The sequence below is a fragment of the Halyomorpha halys genome, unplaced genomic scaffold (assembly GCF_000696795.3).
Source record: "Halyomorpha halys isolate HHAL.00 unplaced genomic scaffold, Hhal_1.1 Scaffold2417.1, whole genome shotgun sequence".
NCBI classification, from domain to species: Eukaryota; Metazoa; Arthropoda; class Insecta; order Hemiptera; family Pentatomidae; genus Halyomorpha; species Halyomorpha halys.
In genome coordinates, this window is record NW_027108943.1 from 1 (window position 1) to 16,355 (window position 16,355).

The window sequence follows — 16,355 nt, forward strand, 5'->3', positions numbered from 1 at the left end:
ATTATTTTTGTTTATTTATCTTTTCCACAAGAATATAATATAACTATACTTTTTTATTTCTAAATAGTCATCAGTATAATATGTCTAGTTTCTTATAGTTATTTTATTATTCATCTGTACATCTTATGGTTCCAAAAATATGAATTTATCACTATAAATTAACTAACTACTGATTTTTCAGCATTTTGCTTTTTAAAAAGATATATCTCGAGAACCATTTAACGCAAATACCTCTATTAGGGCTCATATTTTTGCAAATTTACCCTACTTTAAATTATGTCCTCATAGGTTTTTTAATGTTGTTGGTAATTTTAAAGATATAGAGCTCCGAATAAAAAATTTTGTTTTTTTAACGTTTTGCAACAGCCGCCAGTTTTCAATTCGCCTACCTGTACTTGGCAGACTCGTCAATTCTGTTGCTTTTAAAAAAACTATCTCGGGAACTTGCAACAAGTACGTTAATTTTGATTTATTGTTTATATGAAAATTTTGTTTCCATAAAAATTTAAGGCATAAATTTGGTTTTAAAAGATGTTACATTTATGCCATTAGAGCGCTACCAATGGGTAGTTGCTCTACACGCCTGAAACACTCCATTTTAACTAATACCATATTAACTAAATGTATTATGTAATATAATTAAAAATTTATGCCATTTTTTTCTACGTATTTTCAATAAATTGTTTTTTAATGGCACTCTCATTATTTTTTAAAATAACATTTGTATTTTTAACGAAAGGACGTTATTTTTCATTTTTTCATACTTTTAAAAATCATTTGTTATTCTAAAGAATGCCACCTTTTTATACATTGCCGATAGCATATATATTGATGATTTTAAATTGAATGAACTTCATTGCTTAAATTTACATAAGAATTATTTTACATACATGCATAAAACATTGGTTTTGTTCGACTATTAATAGACATGATCTATTATTGTGATAAACACAATTTTTTATTGTTATTTTGGAAATAAATGTAAATTATTTTAATAAAGAAGGTTAATAAATAAAAAAAATAATTGTGGTAAAGGATATTTTTAATATTTATTTGTTCTATATGTTACATTCTTGTAACATGTAAATTTTCTAGATAAGATTCAGTTTAATTGATTTCTAGAATTAAGACGTTTTCTGTTAAATGTTAATAAATCCACTTATTAAAAGGAAAGGTTTTTTGACAAATTCAAATTCTATTTTGTTCATTTTAAAATTTAAATTTTAAAGAGTAAATGTTGTAAATTAAAATTTTCAAAAAAAAAAATGTAACTTATCTCCATTATAAATATTCTCTCATAATATCTTTATAAAAGTGGATATATTTATATTTTAATATAAAATTCCTCAACTGTTATAGATATTATCCTAAGATTTATTTCTGGAATTTTTCCAAACAACTTTGTTAGTCACATGTTGGGAGGTTTCATCCTTCCAGGTGTTAGTCGGTTTTAGGGTCCTGAATTATACAAAGTATAATGTTTAATCTGGATATTGACCATTCTTTATTGACGATCGAGAATTTAGTTTTTACCTTCTCGTTCGGATTCATTTCTATGTTAATTTTCCGCTATTTTAGGGTATATAGGCATTATCATGAAGAATCCAGGTTCCATAATATTGCTCCCTCCTTTAGTTTGTCAAATGAAAACAGAAGCAATTTACAGAATGGTTTTTTAAATGTCCGAGATAATAAATTTGAAGAGGTCAATAGAAGAGTAGGTATTAAGGATATCTTAGGATTCTCCATCAACAAAGATGAAATCAAAACTGTGAAGGTTTTCTATGCTACACAGTTTGGACACACAGAGGTAATCCAATATACATTAATATGATACTTAAACTTATTAAAACTCATCTTAACAGTATGCTTCTAAAATGTTTTTTCTAGGAACTAGTTAAAGAACTAAAAGAACTTCTTAGTGAAAACTTGCCCTGTTCTGTTGTTGAACTGTCATCTTTGGACCCTGAAGAAGTCTTTGCAGTTAAAAAGCCGAAGGAAACTGCTTTGGTCTTTGTAATTCCTACTGTTAATGAAGGTTTGCCCCCTGACAATGCGACTTGGTTCTGCAAATGGCTTAGTGAAGCCTCGACTGACTTCAGGATTGATAAAAATAGTTTTTCTTATCTTCGTTATTCAGTATTTGGATCTGGTAATTCTGCGTATGAAGGCCACTTTAACACCGTAAGTTTATATATTATTGTATATTTTTTAGTTGTGATTAGTTTTATATGTTCATTTTCTTTATTTAAAGGTTGCTGTTGATCTAGATTCAGATTTGGAAAAGTTGGGACTGCGGAGGATGTTACCTCTATACCTCGGTGATGAAAACAGTTCGAATAGTAAACATGGAGGATTAGATGAGGACTTTTTGTTTTGGTCAAAGTTATTATTAAATGCTATAGAATTGCCAGTCTCTCCGTTGAATTTGTCTCAGGATGTTAAAAACATTGTATTATATCTTATTACTAAATCAGAATATGTTTTTACATAGTTTCTCACTACTAGAATAATTTCTATAACCCTCTCTCATTTGATTTTCAAGACCCTAATTGAAAGCAGTGATGAAGAAGAGGATGAAGTGATGGATGTTGAAGATTTAGTCAAGCCTGTCAAAGCTGTAGCAGAAAAAAATGTTTCTAACGGAATAAAAGAGATGATAACACCTCCTTTGAGACAAGTTTTGACAAAACAAGGTTACAAACTTATAGGATCCCATTCTGGTGTCAAGCTTTGTCGTTGGACCAAGGTAAGAGCCGTTTAATTTGTACATCAACAAATCTGAAATTAAGTGTGTTCAAATAAGTATGTAGTCAAGTGGTTTTAATACCACAATTTTAGTAGATTAATAACTAAGTTGTGAATAAGTACTACCTTTATGGTGTCCATTTTAGTCAGACGTTAACTGTTCAAAAATGAATAACAAATTCCATTTAAATAAATTTCATTTTAGGTTATTCTCTTTTTAGATGTGGACGTTTCTTTAGAATTAATGTATTTTAGGGCTCATAAAGAAACCATGTTGTTTCTTATAGGCCTCAGAAAATCTTTGTTCTTTAAACAGAGGTTCTCGGGCTACAGTAATGTTGACACTAAGTTTGTTGCCCTTATGCTGATAGTTAATAGTACTATCAACAATCAAGTAGATCCTGATTGTAGGACAGCAAATGTGAGTTTATATGATGCTAGCGACTGTGACAGCTGTCACTATCACTTTCATTGTGAAACTTCAACTTTAGGCAAACTTCTTTATTTTAGTAATATTTTATTTGTTTGCTAAATTTACATATATGGATATAATTACATAATTTATGATATTTGTTTTAAAAAATTTTACATCTTCATAAGCTACAAGGATCGATTGACAGAACATTGGCTGGTGCAATCAATTATTAGGTTGGTACATATCAAATGTCAGATTTTTTTATATACAAATATTTTCCTGTTTTCGTAATGCTTTTGTTTTTGGTATAACCTTGTTTATAGTCATACTGTCCTTCGCCAGAGTCACATTTCAACAAAGGTAATTTTCTCATAAGTGTTCCTTTTTGTTACTTGTTTTGAATTTTGTACCAATATGAATTCCACTGATATTCATGTAATTTTTTTGTATGAGTATAAACTTGGTAATAATGCTGTAAAAGCTGCACACAATGTAAACCAGGCATTTAGGAAGAATACTGTTCAATGTCGAAAAATGCAGTATTGGTTTGAAAAATTTTGGGCTAGTGATTTTTCAGTAACAACCGAAAAGAAAAATGATAATCTGAAGGCAATGTTGGTAGCGAATCCAACTGTATCCACAAGGGAATACCAGGATAGATATTGACCATACAACGATATTGCAACATCTTTCTGAAATTCCCAAGGTGAAAAAAATGGATAATTGGGTACCAAGCGAAATAAGCTGGATTGGTTGATATGTTCTTCATCATTAACCCGATTTCATCGAGAGCCATTTTTTGATCAGATTATTACCTGTGATGAAAAATGGATTGTTTACAACAACAGGAAAAGGTATGCTCGGTGGCTTGATAGGGATGAGCCTTGTGCTCATACTCCAAGGCAATTATTTTATCCATGGAAGATTTTTAATTAAAATTAATTTATTACTTATTCCTTCCAACCGGGGATATAATCACGGCTGAAAAGTACTGTATTGAAGCGAATGGAACATATCTTGATTAAATTAAAAGATTTGCAGTTTTATATATTCACTTAAAAGTTCGACATTTCATATGCACCAACATAATACTTTATTTTGGTTTTTAAAGAAATTTATTTAATCATTTTGAAGAAATAACTATTGTTTTTGTTCATCGTAATTCAAAGTGGCCATAAGTTCAGATATGATTGTAGTTAGTCAATCTTGATGAATTTAATTCCTTTTCTTAAGGAAATATTAGTGAATTATTTCAGCAGTTGTAATTCATGTTGAAAAATGCAACTAATTCGAATGTCTTCTCTACTCTTCACATTCATAAAGATATGGATTGAATTATTAATTAAATTAAAATAATTATTTATTCATAGGCAATGTTAAGAGGAAGAGGCGGTTGCTATAAGCATACCTTTTACGGGATTGAGAGCCATAGATGTATGGAAGCTACACCTAGTCTCGCTTGCGCTAATAAATGTGTCTTTTGCTGGCGCCACCATTCAAACCCTGTTGGTACCGAGTGGAAATGGAAAATGGATGATGCCAAATCAATTGTGGAAGGTGCTCTGGAAAACCATTATAAGATGATTAAACAGTTCAAAGGTTTGTTTTTATCTTGATACAATTTTAATAGAAATTTTTAATTATTTATTATTTTAATTTTTAACAGTTGTCCCATTTAGGCCTTATGCTTCCACTTGAAACAGAGAGATGGAAAAAAAAAGTATGAAATTAAATTATGGACAATCGACACATCTCTTGGCTCATCCTCATTCACTAGATGTGAATAATTCATACATTAGTGACCGACTGAGTTTTTAGTCTCTGCTGAAGCATTTATTTTTTAATTTTACTAGAATTCATATCGCCTCTACCGGTATCCGTTTCTTAGCAGCCCAGCACAATAAAGCCTTTCTTATATAGCTATTCTTAGTGTTAAAAACTGAATTTCTTATGCCCTTAGAGAAAGAAATACATCAAGATGGTAAGTAATCATCTCTTCTTCTTGGCATAAGGCATATTTCCCTGGACTATCCATGACTCCAATGTTATGGAGATGCTGCTGGAGATAGTCATATATAACCATCCTGAAACAGGAAACTGATCGCCCTCTTGGTAACGATAACAGTATTTAGTCTTCATGACTAAAAAAGGCTTCTTTTAAGCCATCTCAAATAGACTCTTGTCTCTTTGTAGGAAAGCTTAATTAAAAGAAACGCTGGCTCAGATCAAAATATTTATTTGTCAAGTAAATACAAAAAAAAAATATATATATATAAATCTTCCAAAAATATAGAACCAAATTGAAAAATCCTTCTTTTGAAGCAAAATTACAATTTATAAAAACAAAATTGTAATTTACAATCGATGAGCTCCATTGGGTTGGATGTCTGGAGGTCCGTTCCGAAGAGATGACGTGCTGTTCTTAATCAACGTAGGTGGGCCCACACAGCGAACCGGCGCTCCAATGATAACACAGCAAGGTCTGATGACGAGTAAAGCTACTGTCCTACACCAAGCCGACATGGCGACTGTACCAAGTCGACAGGACGATTGTACGTAGGCTACTGAACTTAGCCCATAACTTGTATTGTTGCGGCAAATAATTCCATTGGCTGGTATTTCACCTACCACACACCCACGTATAATTTTCTTCATTTAAACAAAGCCAACTTCCAACCAAAATACATATTAAATAATGTAATTAAATCTATTTACTGGCTATTTACAAACCATTTACATTTTAATCAATATACATGGCGTTAACAGCTTTCATTACTTGCGAATCATTTAGTAGACTAATACTACAGACGATTTATATGCTAATGTATTTTGGAGCCGTTGTTGGACAATCTTTTCGATACTGGTAAAATTTAAAAAATAATCATGGTTTGAAAGTACTTTTGCTGTATCTTTGCTCATTCCTTTCTAACTTAGATAATTTTTGTTTTGTCTTGTAGATAAATTAATTACCCTTTGAATTAGCACCTATAATGTTCCAGGAGATTTATAGTTTTCGAATTAATTAAAAAACTACTTGTATTTTTTAGATTAACATTTTTATAATCACTCAGAATAGATATTTTTCAAACCCAGCCTTATGTATAGCCTTAAAAGAAATACTTTTCAAAATTTAAGTTTCATACGAACTATCATGGCTACATACCTACACAAGCTTTTCATTAAACGGTAACTACTCCGTTCCTATGGGTCACAGAGTGATGCTATATAGCCTTAAGCCTTCCTCAATAAATGGTTTATCTAACACAAAAGGAATTTTTTTTTTATCAGACTGGTAGTTCTTAAAATTATTGCTTTCAAACACACAATCTCATTGTCTTTATTATCATCATCTGTGGCGCTACAACTCTTGCAGAGTCAAGGCCTCCTGCAACTTAGTCTGCCTGTCCTCCTATTGGTTGCCGCTGCTCTCGAGTTGCGAATTCCCAAGATAGACCTGGTATCCGCTACCACTCCATCCGGGGTCTTCCTACTCTCCTTGTCACATAAATCCTTTCATCATCATAGGAATCTGATCCTGGGTCATTCTTAATACATGGCCTGCCTACCGAAGCCATCCCACTTTGATCACCCTTACAATATCTGGGTTCCTGTAGAGGCCTACCCAGTTCAGTATTTCTTCTCATCCTCTAGATCCCATCAGCACAAACTGAGCCATAAATTTCCCTCAATATTCTCCTCTCGAACCTTACGAGAAGGGCTTCCTGAGAACTGGGTAATGTCCAGCATTCGGAGGCATAAGTGAAAACTGGTCTCACCCGGGTCTTATACAGCTGTATCTTGGTGTTTTGGGCAATAGTCCTGAAATGTTTCAGTAAGCTGAAATAGCATTTATTTATGGACATAATTCTGCTTGAATGTCATTATTCATGTTTACTTGCGATCCAAGATAGCTGAACTTCTTCACCCTTTGAAATGAAAATCCTCCAGTTATAAAATGTGATGGTTCATTCACATCTAGCTGTGGGCCTGCGTGAATGTATTTGGTTTTTGATTTGTTAACCTCTAAACCCACTCTAGCCACTGCTATCTTGAGACTGATAAAAACATTATTTAAATATGTAAGGGTTCTTCCAACAATATCTAAGTCATCGGCGAAAGCCAAAATCATAGAAGATTTGTTGAAGATAGTTCCCCCAATTTGTATTCCAATCAGCTCTGGAGTAGGAATCAATCCATTGCTCCAGACTATTATAAAAGGCATCTTTCTCATCATCTCCTGATGGTTCAGTCGGAGCATGGACACTATTGTTTTTATTATAGTATAGTTAATTATTCAGACCATATGATGTAGTGCGTGCTACCCTCAATTTTTTATTATTTATTTTTTAGGTGTTCCAGGAGTAATAAAAGAAAAGTTCGAGGAAGGTCTCTCGGCTCGCCATTGCGCTCTCTCGCTAGTCGGCGAACCAATAATGTATCCTGAAATTAATAAATTGGTTTCTCTTCTTCATGAGAAGGTGAGTATCGCCAAACTTTTCCTGGCTATAAATACAGCCAAAACTTGATGATCCAAAGTTGAAGAAAGATTGATTTTATTTTGAGTTATTAAGTTTGTTAAATTCAGATATTCTCTGGGGTACAATGTTGGGGGATATTACCCAAATTAATTATAACTTGCTGGTAAGCCAGTGTGGATTGTATTTGAAATAAATTAAGTATGATGAAAGATGAAAAAAAACTCTATTCTTAAATGGTTTATATAACAACTGATAATATGTGGGTTTTGGTCAAAAGAGAATACAATGTGGTTTAGTCAGGTAGGTTAAATTCATTTTTTATTATTGTTTTGAATGGGGATCACATAGAATAATAAATGATAATACAGTTTTACTTGGTTGGTTGTTTGACTGAAATTAATGACATGGGCAGAATAACCTGCAAAAAGTTTTTAAACTGTTGGATGTGAGGTATAAGTTTATATTTTAGGTATGCTAACTTATTAGTAATAATTTTGTTTGTTAAAAATGTATGTGTAATAAAAGCTGTTATTTATTATATTGTTCTTAGGCATGGCCAAAATGTTGGACTTTAAAATATATAATAAAGAGTGTTTGGATACATATTATTTTATTTAATTAATAATTTTCTTAATAAATTACTATTGTATTTTTTTTCCTGTTGTATCACCGACAGCTCTCCACTTTTGGAAGAGTTTCACTATATTTACTGTAATAAACATTAATAAAATATTAATTAATTATGACTGACTGTTATTTATTACATGTTTAATTTAATTTAATTTTTTTTTAAGCATATATCAACTTTCATGGTAACAAATGCCCAGTTCCCTGATGCAATAAAAAATCTCGACCCGGTAACTCAGTTATATGTGAGCGTTGATGCAAGTACTAAAGATTCACTGAAGAAAATAGACAGACCTCTGTTCCCTGATTTCTGGGAGAGGTTCATCGATAGTTTAAAAGCTTTGTCTGAAAAAGTAAGTTTTATTTGTCCTTTCTTAACCTCCTGTAATTTTGTTTGTGTTATTAAAATAGTGTGATATTACTTTTTGACTTAGAAGGCTCAGTAGAAGTAGTTTATTAATTTCTTTTGTATAATACGTAATGGAAAACAAAAGCATGGAGTTCTCCATATTACTGATATTTCACACAATCTAATAATGATATCATTTTCCTAGAATATAATAGATAATTGTTTTTGGAAATCGTTGATTGATCATGTTTAATAATAAAAGGAATAAAAGATGGTCAAGTTGTGGTTAAAGAAAAAAACTCAAATAGTCGTAAAAATATTTAATGTGACCAACGTTATTTATTGTATTTTAACTATTTTTTTTGTTTTAAATATAATTTCTCCCCGTTATTATGTATATTATAGTTTTAAGTTTGATTATATTTTTATAATTTTGTGTTTCACTATACATCTTTTTTTTTTTTTCTTTAATTTACATTGTTCATTTTTATAAAAATGTTGACATATTGCTATGTACTAGTAGCTGATTTACTTGGGATGCCAGGATTATCACTGAAGGCATTTATCCAAAATAAGTTAATTAATTGATTATAAATTGAGTCCTAAAAAACTATTATTATAATTGGATTCCTTTCCAAAGGCTGTTTGTGTGTTTACCAGTTTACCAATTAAATACCTTTATTTTTATAAAATGTTGTTACCATTAATTATATAGGATAATAAAGAGTGATATATTGGGTTATATAATAGTATATAAACTACATAAAGAAACTAAGTATTTATTTACAATTTGTTATTATGATTAAAATGATTCAAATGATTCAGATAAAGGTTGCCATAAAATATAAATTATTACATGATTACTTATTAGTTAATTTATACTTATAGCTGCTGATGCCGTGGGATTTAGTGCCGTAGGTGTCTTCTGTTTCATAAGGGATGTCCAGGTCTGGTGGCCCTTCTCATGACTTCGTCTGGTGTCTCAGTCAGCATCCTGACTGTGGTGGTGCTTCCCCGTCCAAGCCTTCCTGTTGAGTTGCTCCTCCGTCTAGCCCTTCCTGTTGAGTGTCTGTCTGTTCTTCTAAATTCCCTCTCTGTATTTTTCTCCCACTTCTCTTTTGGGGCGTTACCTTATTTTTAAATCTCTTCTCTGATTGGTTATCGATGTCCGAAGACTCCCGAGGCAGGCGTCCCCCTCCTCAGGGCCGAGGATATGTAACAAAAAGTTTGACTTGTCCAGGAAGGGCCTGCACCTGGTTAATTTGATTCTGGTCCCTCGTCCCAAACTATCATTTTTGTTAGAACACTTAAAGGTTAGCCAATCTAATTTTCTCAGGGGCCTCTGGTAATGTGACAAACTTAATACAGATGTTTTCACATCCGAGGATGCTAAAAGCTTCCCAAAAGGATACCCTGACCAGGTACAGATGACGAAACACCTTAATAATACCCCGGATTGTCAATACATAGCAATATTTTAAATCATAATAAGCCAAACCTTAGTTAAATTTTATTTTTGTTATCTATTCTCTTACTTACCTTGGAATGATGGTAGTAGCGTGGTAGTGCGCCTGTCTACCAACCCAAAGGTTGTGAGTTCGAGCCCCGGCCCTAACCGGGATTTTTTCAAGCATATAATACATTACATGATACTCACTCACAGCCTCTCCCGGGCTTTTTTGAGACTCTTTAGCCAATGGGTGGCACTCACAAAAATAGGCATGGGAGTGATGAACCCACCCTTTGAAAAGCTCGTCAAGAAACGTGCGATGTATTTCCATAGTACATCGCATGAGGCTTGGACCTCTATGGTCTGTCATGCCAGAAGAAGAAGATTCTTTTGCTTTGTAACTTCATTTAAGTGTTTGTACCTTTTTTAGCCCTGATGAAGCCCTGCTATGTGGGATTGAAACGTTGGCTCACATTAAATAGCTTTATCACTATTTGAATTTTTTCTTTGACCGCACCCGGTCTGTCTTCTTTTTATAATGTAATTTTTTTAAAGTTTCAGGTCATTTTTTAAAAAAAAATTTCAAGTTTCTGCTTGCTTTCTATTTATTTCTTTATCAATTTTCATTGCAGGGACAGAGAACTGTTTACAGGCTCACTCTCGTCAAAGCTTGGAATTTCGATGAAATGAAAAATTACGCTGGTTTAGTAGATCTTGGTAAACCTGATTTCATCGAAATTAAGGTATTGTAGAAAAAGAAAGAAATAGCATTATTTATTATTATTAAAGACATATTACTATTATTATGTATTATTTATTATTATTCATTGTAACCTTAAATTTATGAACTTTTAATCTGATTGAAATAAAATAAGATATGGAGTAATATTTTTTTTTAGGGAGTTACTTATTGTGGAGGAGACAGCAAAAAGCCTAGTAAATTGACAATGGAGAACGTACCTTGGCACGAAGAAGTGATTTCATTTTCACAACAGTTAGTCGACCTGCTTCCTGATTACAGCATTTCCTCCGAACACGAGCACTCCAACTGTGTTCTTATAGCTCATAAAAAGGTGTTGTATAAATATAAATCTTTTGTCAAATTAGTTATTCTACTGTAATAGATCTGTTTATACTAGGCCATTACAAATGTGTTAGTAATGATAATAATAATAGTGGAAGATGTATCTTTTTTAGAGCCCCGTAGTTTTTGGATCATATTATATAAATAAATGGTTGACCATATTATTTCAAATTATGAAGAAGATGGTCGGAGGTGGGGTCAAAAGAAAACAAATAATTGTTAACAAGAACTTATTTGCCGACGTTTTGCACCACTTTGTAGAGCTTTATCAGGGCTGTTGACAGATATCGAAAGAGTGAGTGCCTCTTGAACAGCTCTGAAGAAGATCTACAAAAGGGGGCAAAACATCGTCAAACAAGTTGTTAACTATTTTTTGTTTTCTTTTGACCGCATCCCTGACCTTCATAATTTCATAGTAATATCAATATGAATTTATGACATCAATCCTTATAACGACAGCCCCTTATTTATTTATGTACATTTATTTTGCTAAAATTATTACATACTCTGGTTCGTATTTGTTACCAATCCGTAACCAGGAACGCCATTTGATTTGTGCCAAAAACATACTTGAGATGGATTGGCTACAAATTCTACTTAATTTGTACCAGCCAATCCAAATAAACCATTCACACACTTGCGCATGCAAATGAGTAGCTGCACCTTTATGTTTTTATATCATACAGTAAAGACAATTTTGAGAATCATCATATTTAAAAGGATTACAAAAACCATAAAGCTACTCACTGTATGAAAATCCATTATGTTTCACCTTTGTCTCTCAGATTTTATTCCTAACCAACTGATTAACAGGTGGTTCTATGAGACTTTTAGTTTTCTTAGATATTTATTTATTTTTTTGTTTTATTGCTTAATTGACTACATACTCCATTACCACATTAATAAATTAATAAGTACAGTGATAAATACATAATATATTGGAAGTAGATAGTTGACCATATGAAGTAGATTGGTGGAAGATAGTCCGGGTGGCGGTAAAGAAAGGCATCAAAATAGTAATAGAAAACTATTTATTGTTAAGCAACGTTTGGTCCTACTTTGTAGGGCTTCGCCAGAGCTGTGTGATGCTAGTACAAAACACATCAGACAGCCCTGATACCTTTATTGACCGCCACCCAGACTATCCTCCTACAATATAAAACTAATAGTTTTTGTACAATATAAAAACTAAACTAATAATGTTACTGCCCTCACCTGCCATGTTGTGAGTCAAGTTCCTATAATTCTAATCAAAATATTGAATTTATAAACTAAACTAAAATGTTCAAAATTTATTCTCTATCATTCAAATTATTTATTTTTTTTTAAATGAGAGATAGTTGTCCGTGGATAAATTAAATGAGAAGATGGTTAGGGGATGCAGTCAAAATATAACACAAATATATGTATATATAGTAGTTGACCGTAAAAATTGATATATAAGAAGAGATACAAAAAAAAACTGAGTTCTCAGTTTTTTTTTTTTTTGTATCTTTTTAGCCCTGATGAAGCCCTGCAAGGTGGGGCGAAACATCGGAAAATAAATAGTTGTAAACTATTTTTGTTTCTCTTTTGACTGCAACTCTGACTATCTTCTTACATATAACACAAATAAGTTAGAATAACTTTGTATATATTTTGATTATATTTTGACTGCACCCCTAACCATCGTCTCCATATATTTTTTTAAAAGTTTAACTAATTTTTCATTTGTTAGAAATAAAATTATTAAGAATTTATTGTGCTTTCTTTAATTCTTATCAATTTTTTTTTTTAGTTTTACATCGAAAACAAATGGAATACTTGGATAAATTATGAGAAGTTTCATCAGTTGATGGAAGAATATTACAAATCAGAGGGGAAATCAACATTTTCATCTTTGGTAAAATATTTTTACTTTACTCACCTATAAAAAAAAAAAAAGTCCATGTTATTTAATTTTCAATCAACTAATAATAGATCCCCTATAATAACACTTACTTGAAGACCGACCAGCACAGAAAGACCACGGTTGAGGTGGCTGAACGAAGTGGAAGAAAGTTTAGAAAGATGGGTATTAAAACATGGCGAATGCTTACCTGGAACAGGAGGGAGTAGTGAAAGATTAAAAAATAGACTCAGGTTCTTGGAGGACAGTTGCGCCAATAAATAAAATAATCGAACCCGCAGTAAACTATTTTAGTTTAAACTTTTTCTTCAATCCGTTGTTGGGAACACTGTGAACCATCCTTGAGGCAGATTTGATAGAAAGGAGTGCTAGGTTCTTTGAACAAAGTTTTTTTAAATTTATAATCTTAAACACTTTCTTGAGACTGGTTAATTTTTTTAAAATAAATAATTTAATTTCTATCCATTTTAGTCTCAACACATTTTATTTTTCTTATAAGTCTGACGTTTCGGCCAATCCGGCCATTCTCAGGGACAATCTACTTAATACAATTTTGGAATTATATGATTTAAAAACTCAACTCCATGCAACTCTATTCTGCCCAGGTCAAGACAACAATTTCTAATTAGTCAATATTATTCACATTGAAACCAAAATTAAAATCATTTATCACAACCTATAAAGTTTTAACAAATAGTGACTGGTGATAAATGATTTTAATTTTGGTTTTAATGTGAATATTGACTAATTAGAAATAGTTGTTTTGACCTAGGCAGAATAGCCTGCATGGAGTTGAGTTTTTAAATCATATAATTCCAAAATTGTATTAAGTAGATTGTCCCTGAGAATGGCCGGATTGGCCGAAACGTTGGACTTATAAGAAAAATAAAATGTGTTGAGACTAAAATGGATAGGAATTAAATTATTTATTTTATAAAAAAGTTTTGTTTTTTTTACATTGGCTCAAGACTCTTATTGTAGTCCTATACTGCCTAACCCTGATGGGGGGGTCAAGTTTTTCATTTTATGGGACCGCCACTTAATGAAAAAAGCCAACGCCCGAGGTCGGTTTCGAACCGGTGCCGCCCGCAGATCTCATATTGTTAGACTGCGCCTATCCACCTGAGACAGCCCTTGAATGAAGTTATCCAGCCATGTGTGCTTTAATAGATTCCCTGTAATTCTGGTGGAAGCATTTTGTGGCTAGAAAACTTCTCTGTTGAGAGATAATTTAAGTTTTAAACAAGTAATGAGGGCGAAAATCAACAGCTTTGAACAAATGAAAACAGTAATAATAATTGGGTAGATGTTGGGACGAGTGGCATTTCATAAATGAAAATATACCAGCCTCTCCCCCAGAGCAATGGTGTAGTGGGGTGGGAAGTGTTCCCACTCTGCTTGGAAAAACTACTTGGATACTATTACAGTAATTAATAAAGCAGTAATTTATTTAAATTGTATTGGCAATGATAATACTTCATACTTACTTTTTTACAGTTTATTACTAGTAGCATAAAACCAATATATCCATTGCGCCGTGGGGGCATTCTGAATCACCTGATGTCAGTCAATTCTCAGAAGATGGTGAGCGTTTCCATACTGTAAAATTTAGGACTACACCACTGATCTAGAGTAAAAAGAAACTCAATCACTGATTCAATTTTAATACTAGATGGAGGATTATAAAATAAAAAACCAAACTGATTCTGAAAATATAATAATAAATAAAAAAATAATAATAATAAAAGAAAATATGCTTTCCTATTGACACACAAATTTAATGATATTAAATATAAACAAATAAAATGAAATATATACACAAACCAAAAGAAAGGATTCTTTTTATAATTAAAGAAATAATAATAAATAAAAGAGGTAGAAAAGTATGATGCTTAAAAATAAAAAATCTTAACCTTAATCTTATAGAATAAAAAGAAACAAAAAACCATTAAATAATTAACTCTATATTATTATGCAATGAATAGATAACAAAACACTTGATATTTGATACAATAACAAAAGAAAGTCACTCACAGAAGATGGAAAAAAGCTGTTTGATATGCACATATCGAATAAAAAATAGATAAATCTCCGAAGCTCTTCCAAGGTGGCCACCATCATCCAAATGGTGAAGGTCTGGTGACAGTTTGGTGAGTAATGGCCGCTCGAAATACTCTACTCCAAAGACTCAGAGGAGAAACAGTGGCGGTAAGCCGGTGGGTGGTTGAAAGCACCAGCAACCCACAAATCTGGTGCCTCATAAAATTCGCAGTAGACTCCAAAACAATGGCAGAGGGCCGGTGGGGAATTGAGTCTCCGCTTTGTGGGTGAAAGTTCACAAATTAACATATGTAATACCTCAAAAAAACATGAAGTAGACTGCATAGGAGTCCCCATCCACCATGAAGAGTCTTCTTTCACTTTGGTCTGCCTCTCGGATGTTTACCCATTGCATTAGTGTTCATTAAATTTTTAGTTATGCATTTGATACTAGGCCCTCCAACCTTGCGCACCCATCTTATTCGCCTCATTGCTAATGCTTGAATTATATTTACCAGGTCCACTTACTGTAATTCGGAGTGATGTAGCTTTCTAAAATCTTAAAGCATTGTTCTTCTCTTAATTTAAGAGGATACGTTATGATCTGTTGGAAGGTTTATAGTTTTTTAAATTCTATAGGGTTGGCAAATAAGTCCTTTCGGTTTTTTCTGGTGAAAGAAAACTAAGTATATTTTGTACATAATATTGATTTTAATTTACTATGTATTGACCATTATTTTTTATTACCTTAACCCATCTCTCCAACAGCAGAATAATCCCATGTTCATAGAATCGACCCGGCATATTTTTGTATGTGCCTCTGCAGCTCGCTTTCCTTTTTTATAAGAAATATAGCAAAATATGCCTATAATGCACAATATTTTCGTACATCTTCTCAGCTGGATCACAAACACAATACTGACCTAATCTTAACAGGAGTCAACAGACATAACTGCTTACATATTACCAATAGGATAAACAATCCTCTGTTTGGATTAATTGCATTAGAAAAATGTGACGTATTATAAACAAAACATGAATACAAATACCGAAAGGACTTATTTGCCAACCCTATAGTTTTTAAGTTTTTAGACATAAGGCAGAAACTAAGCAATTTAAAAATTGAAAAATAACTAGCTTGTCCTACCTTTAACCTTGTCTTTATTTCCTCATAAATCTCATTGTTTTTGTTTTTTTTTGTTACTATTTACCCTAAATATTCAAACTTTTCTTTCTGCTCAAATGTATTTCCTCCTATATCAACAAAATCATTGCC

At 32.2% G+C, this 16,355-nt stretch overlaps 1 protein-coding gene across 1 annotated transcript in view; it reads left to right on the top strand.

The window, feature by feature from the left end:
- Nucleotides 1–1,411: 1,411 nt before the first annotated feature.
- The window catches only part of LOC106691501 (S-adenosyl-L-methionine-dependent tRNA 4-demethylwyosine synthase TYW1), a 17,373-nt gene continuing 2,429 nt past the window's right edge, over nucleotides 1,412–16,355 (top strand). Inside the window, exons 1-10 of the mRNA XM_014437299.3 lie at nucleotides 1,412–1,810; nucleotides 1,891–2,184; nucleotides 2,255–2,452; nucleotides 2,546–2,749; nucleotides 4,534–4,762; nucleotides 7,514–7,641; nucleotides 8,436–8,621; nucleotides 10,700–10,810; nucleotides 10,967–11,140; nucleotides 12,929–13,033. Of these exons, the coding sequence (XP_014292785.1) occupies nucleotides 1,478–1,810; nucleotides 1,891–2,184; nucleotides 2,255–2,452; nucleotides 2,546–2,749; nucleotides 4,534–4,762; nucleotides 7,514–7,641; nucleotides 8,436–8,621; nucleotides 10,700–10,810; nucleotides 10,967–11,140; nucleotides 12,929–13,033 (1,962 nt within the window). The 5' untranslated portion in view covers nucleotides 1,412–1,477. The remainder of the gene's footprint in view (nucleotides 1,811–1,890; nucleotides 2,185–2,254; nucleotides 2,453–2,545; nucleotides 2,750–4,533; nucleotides 4,763–7,513; nucleotides 7,642–8,435; nucleotides 8,622–10,699; nucleotides 10,811–10,966; nucleotides 11,141–12,928; nucleotides 13,034–16,355) is intronic.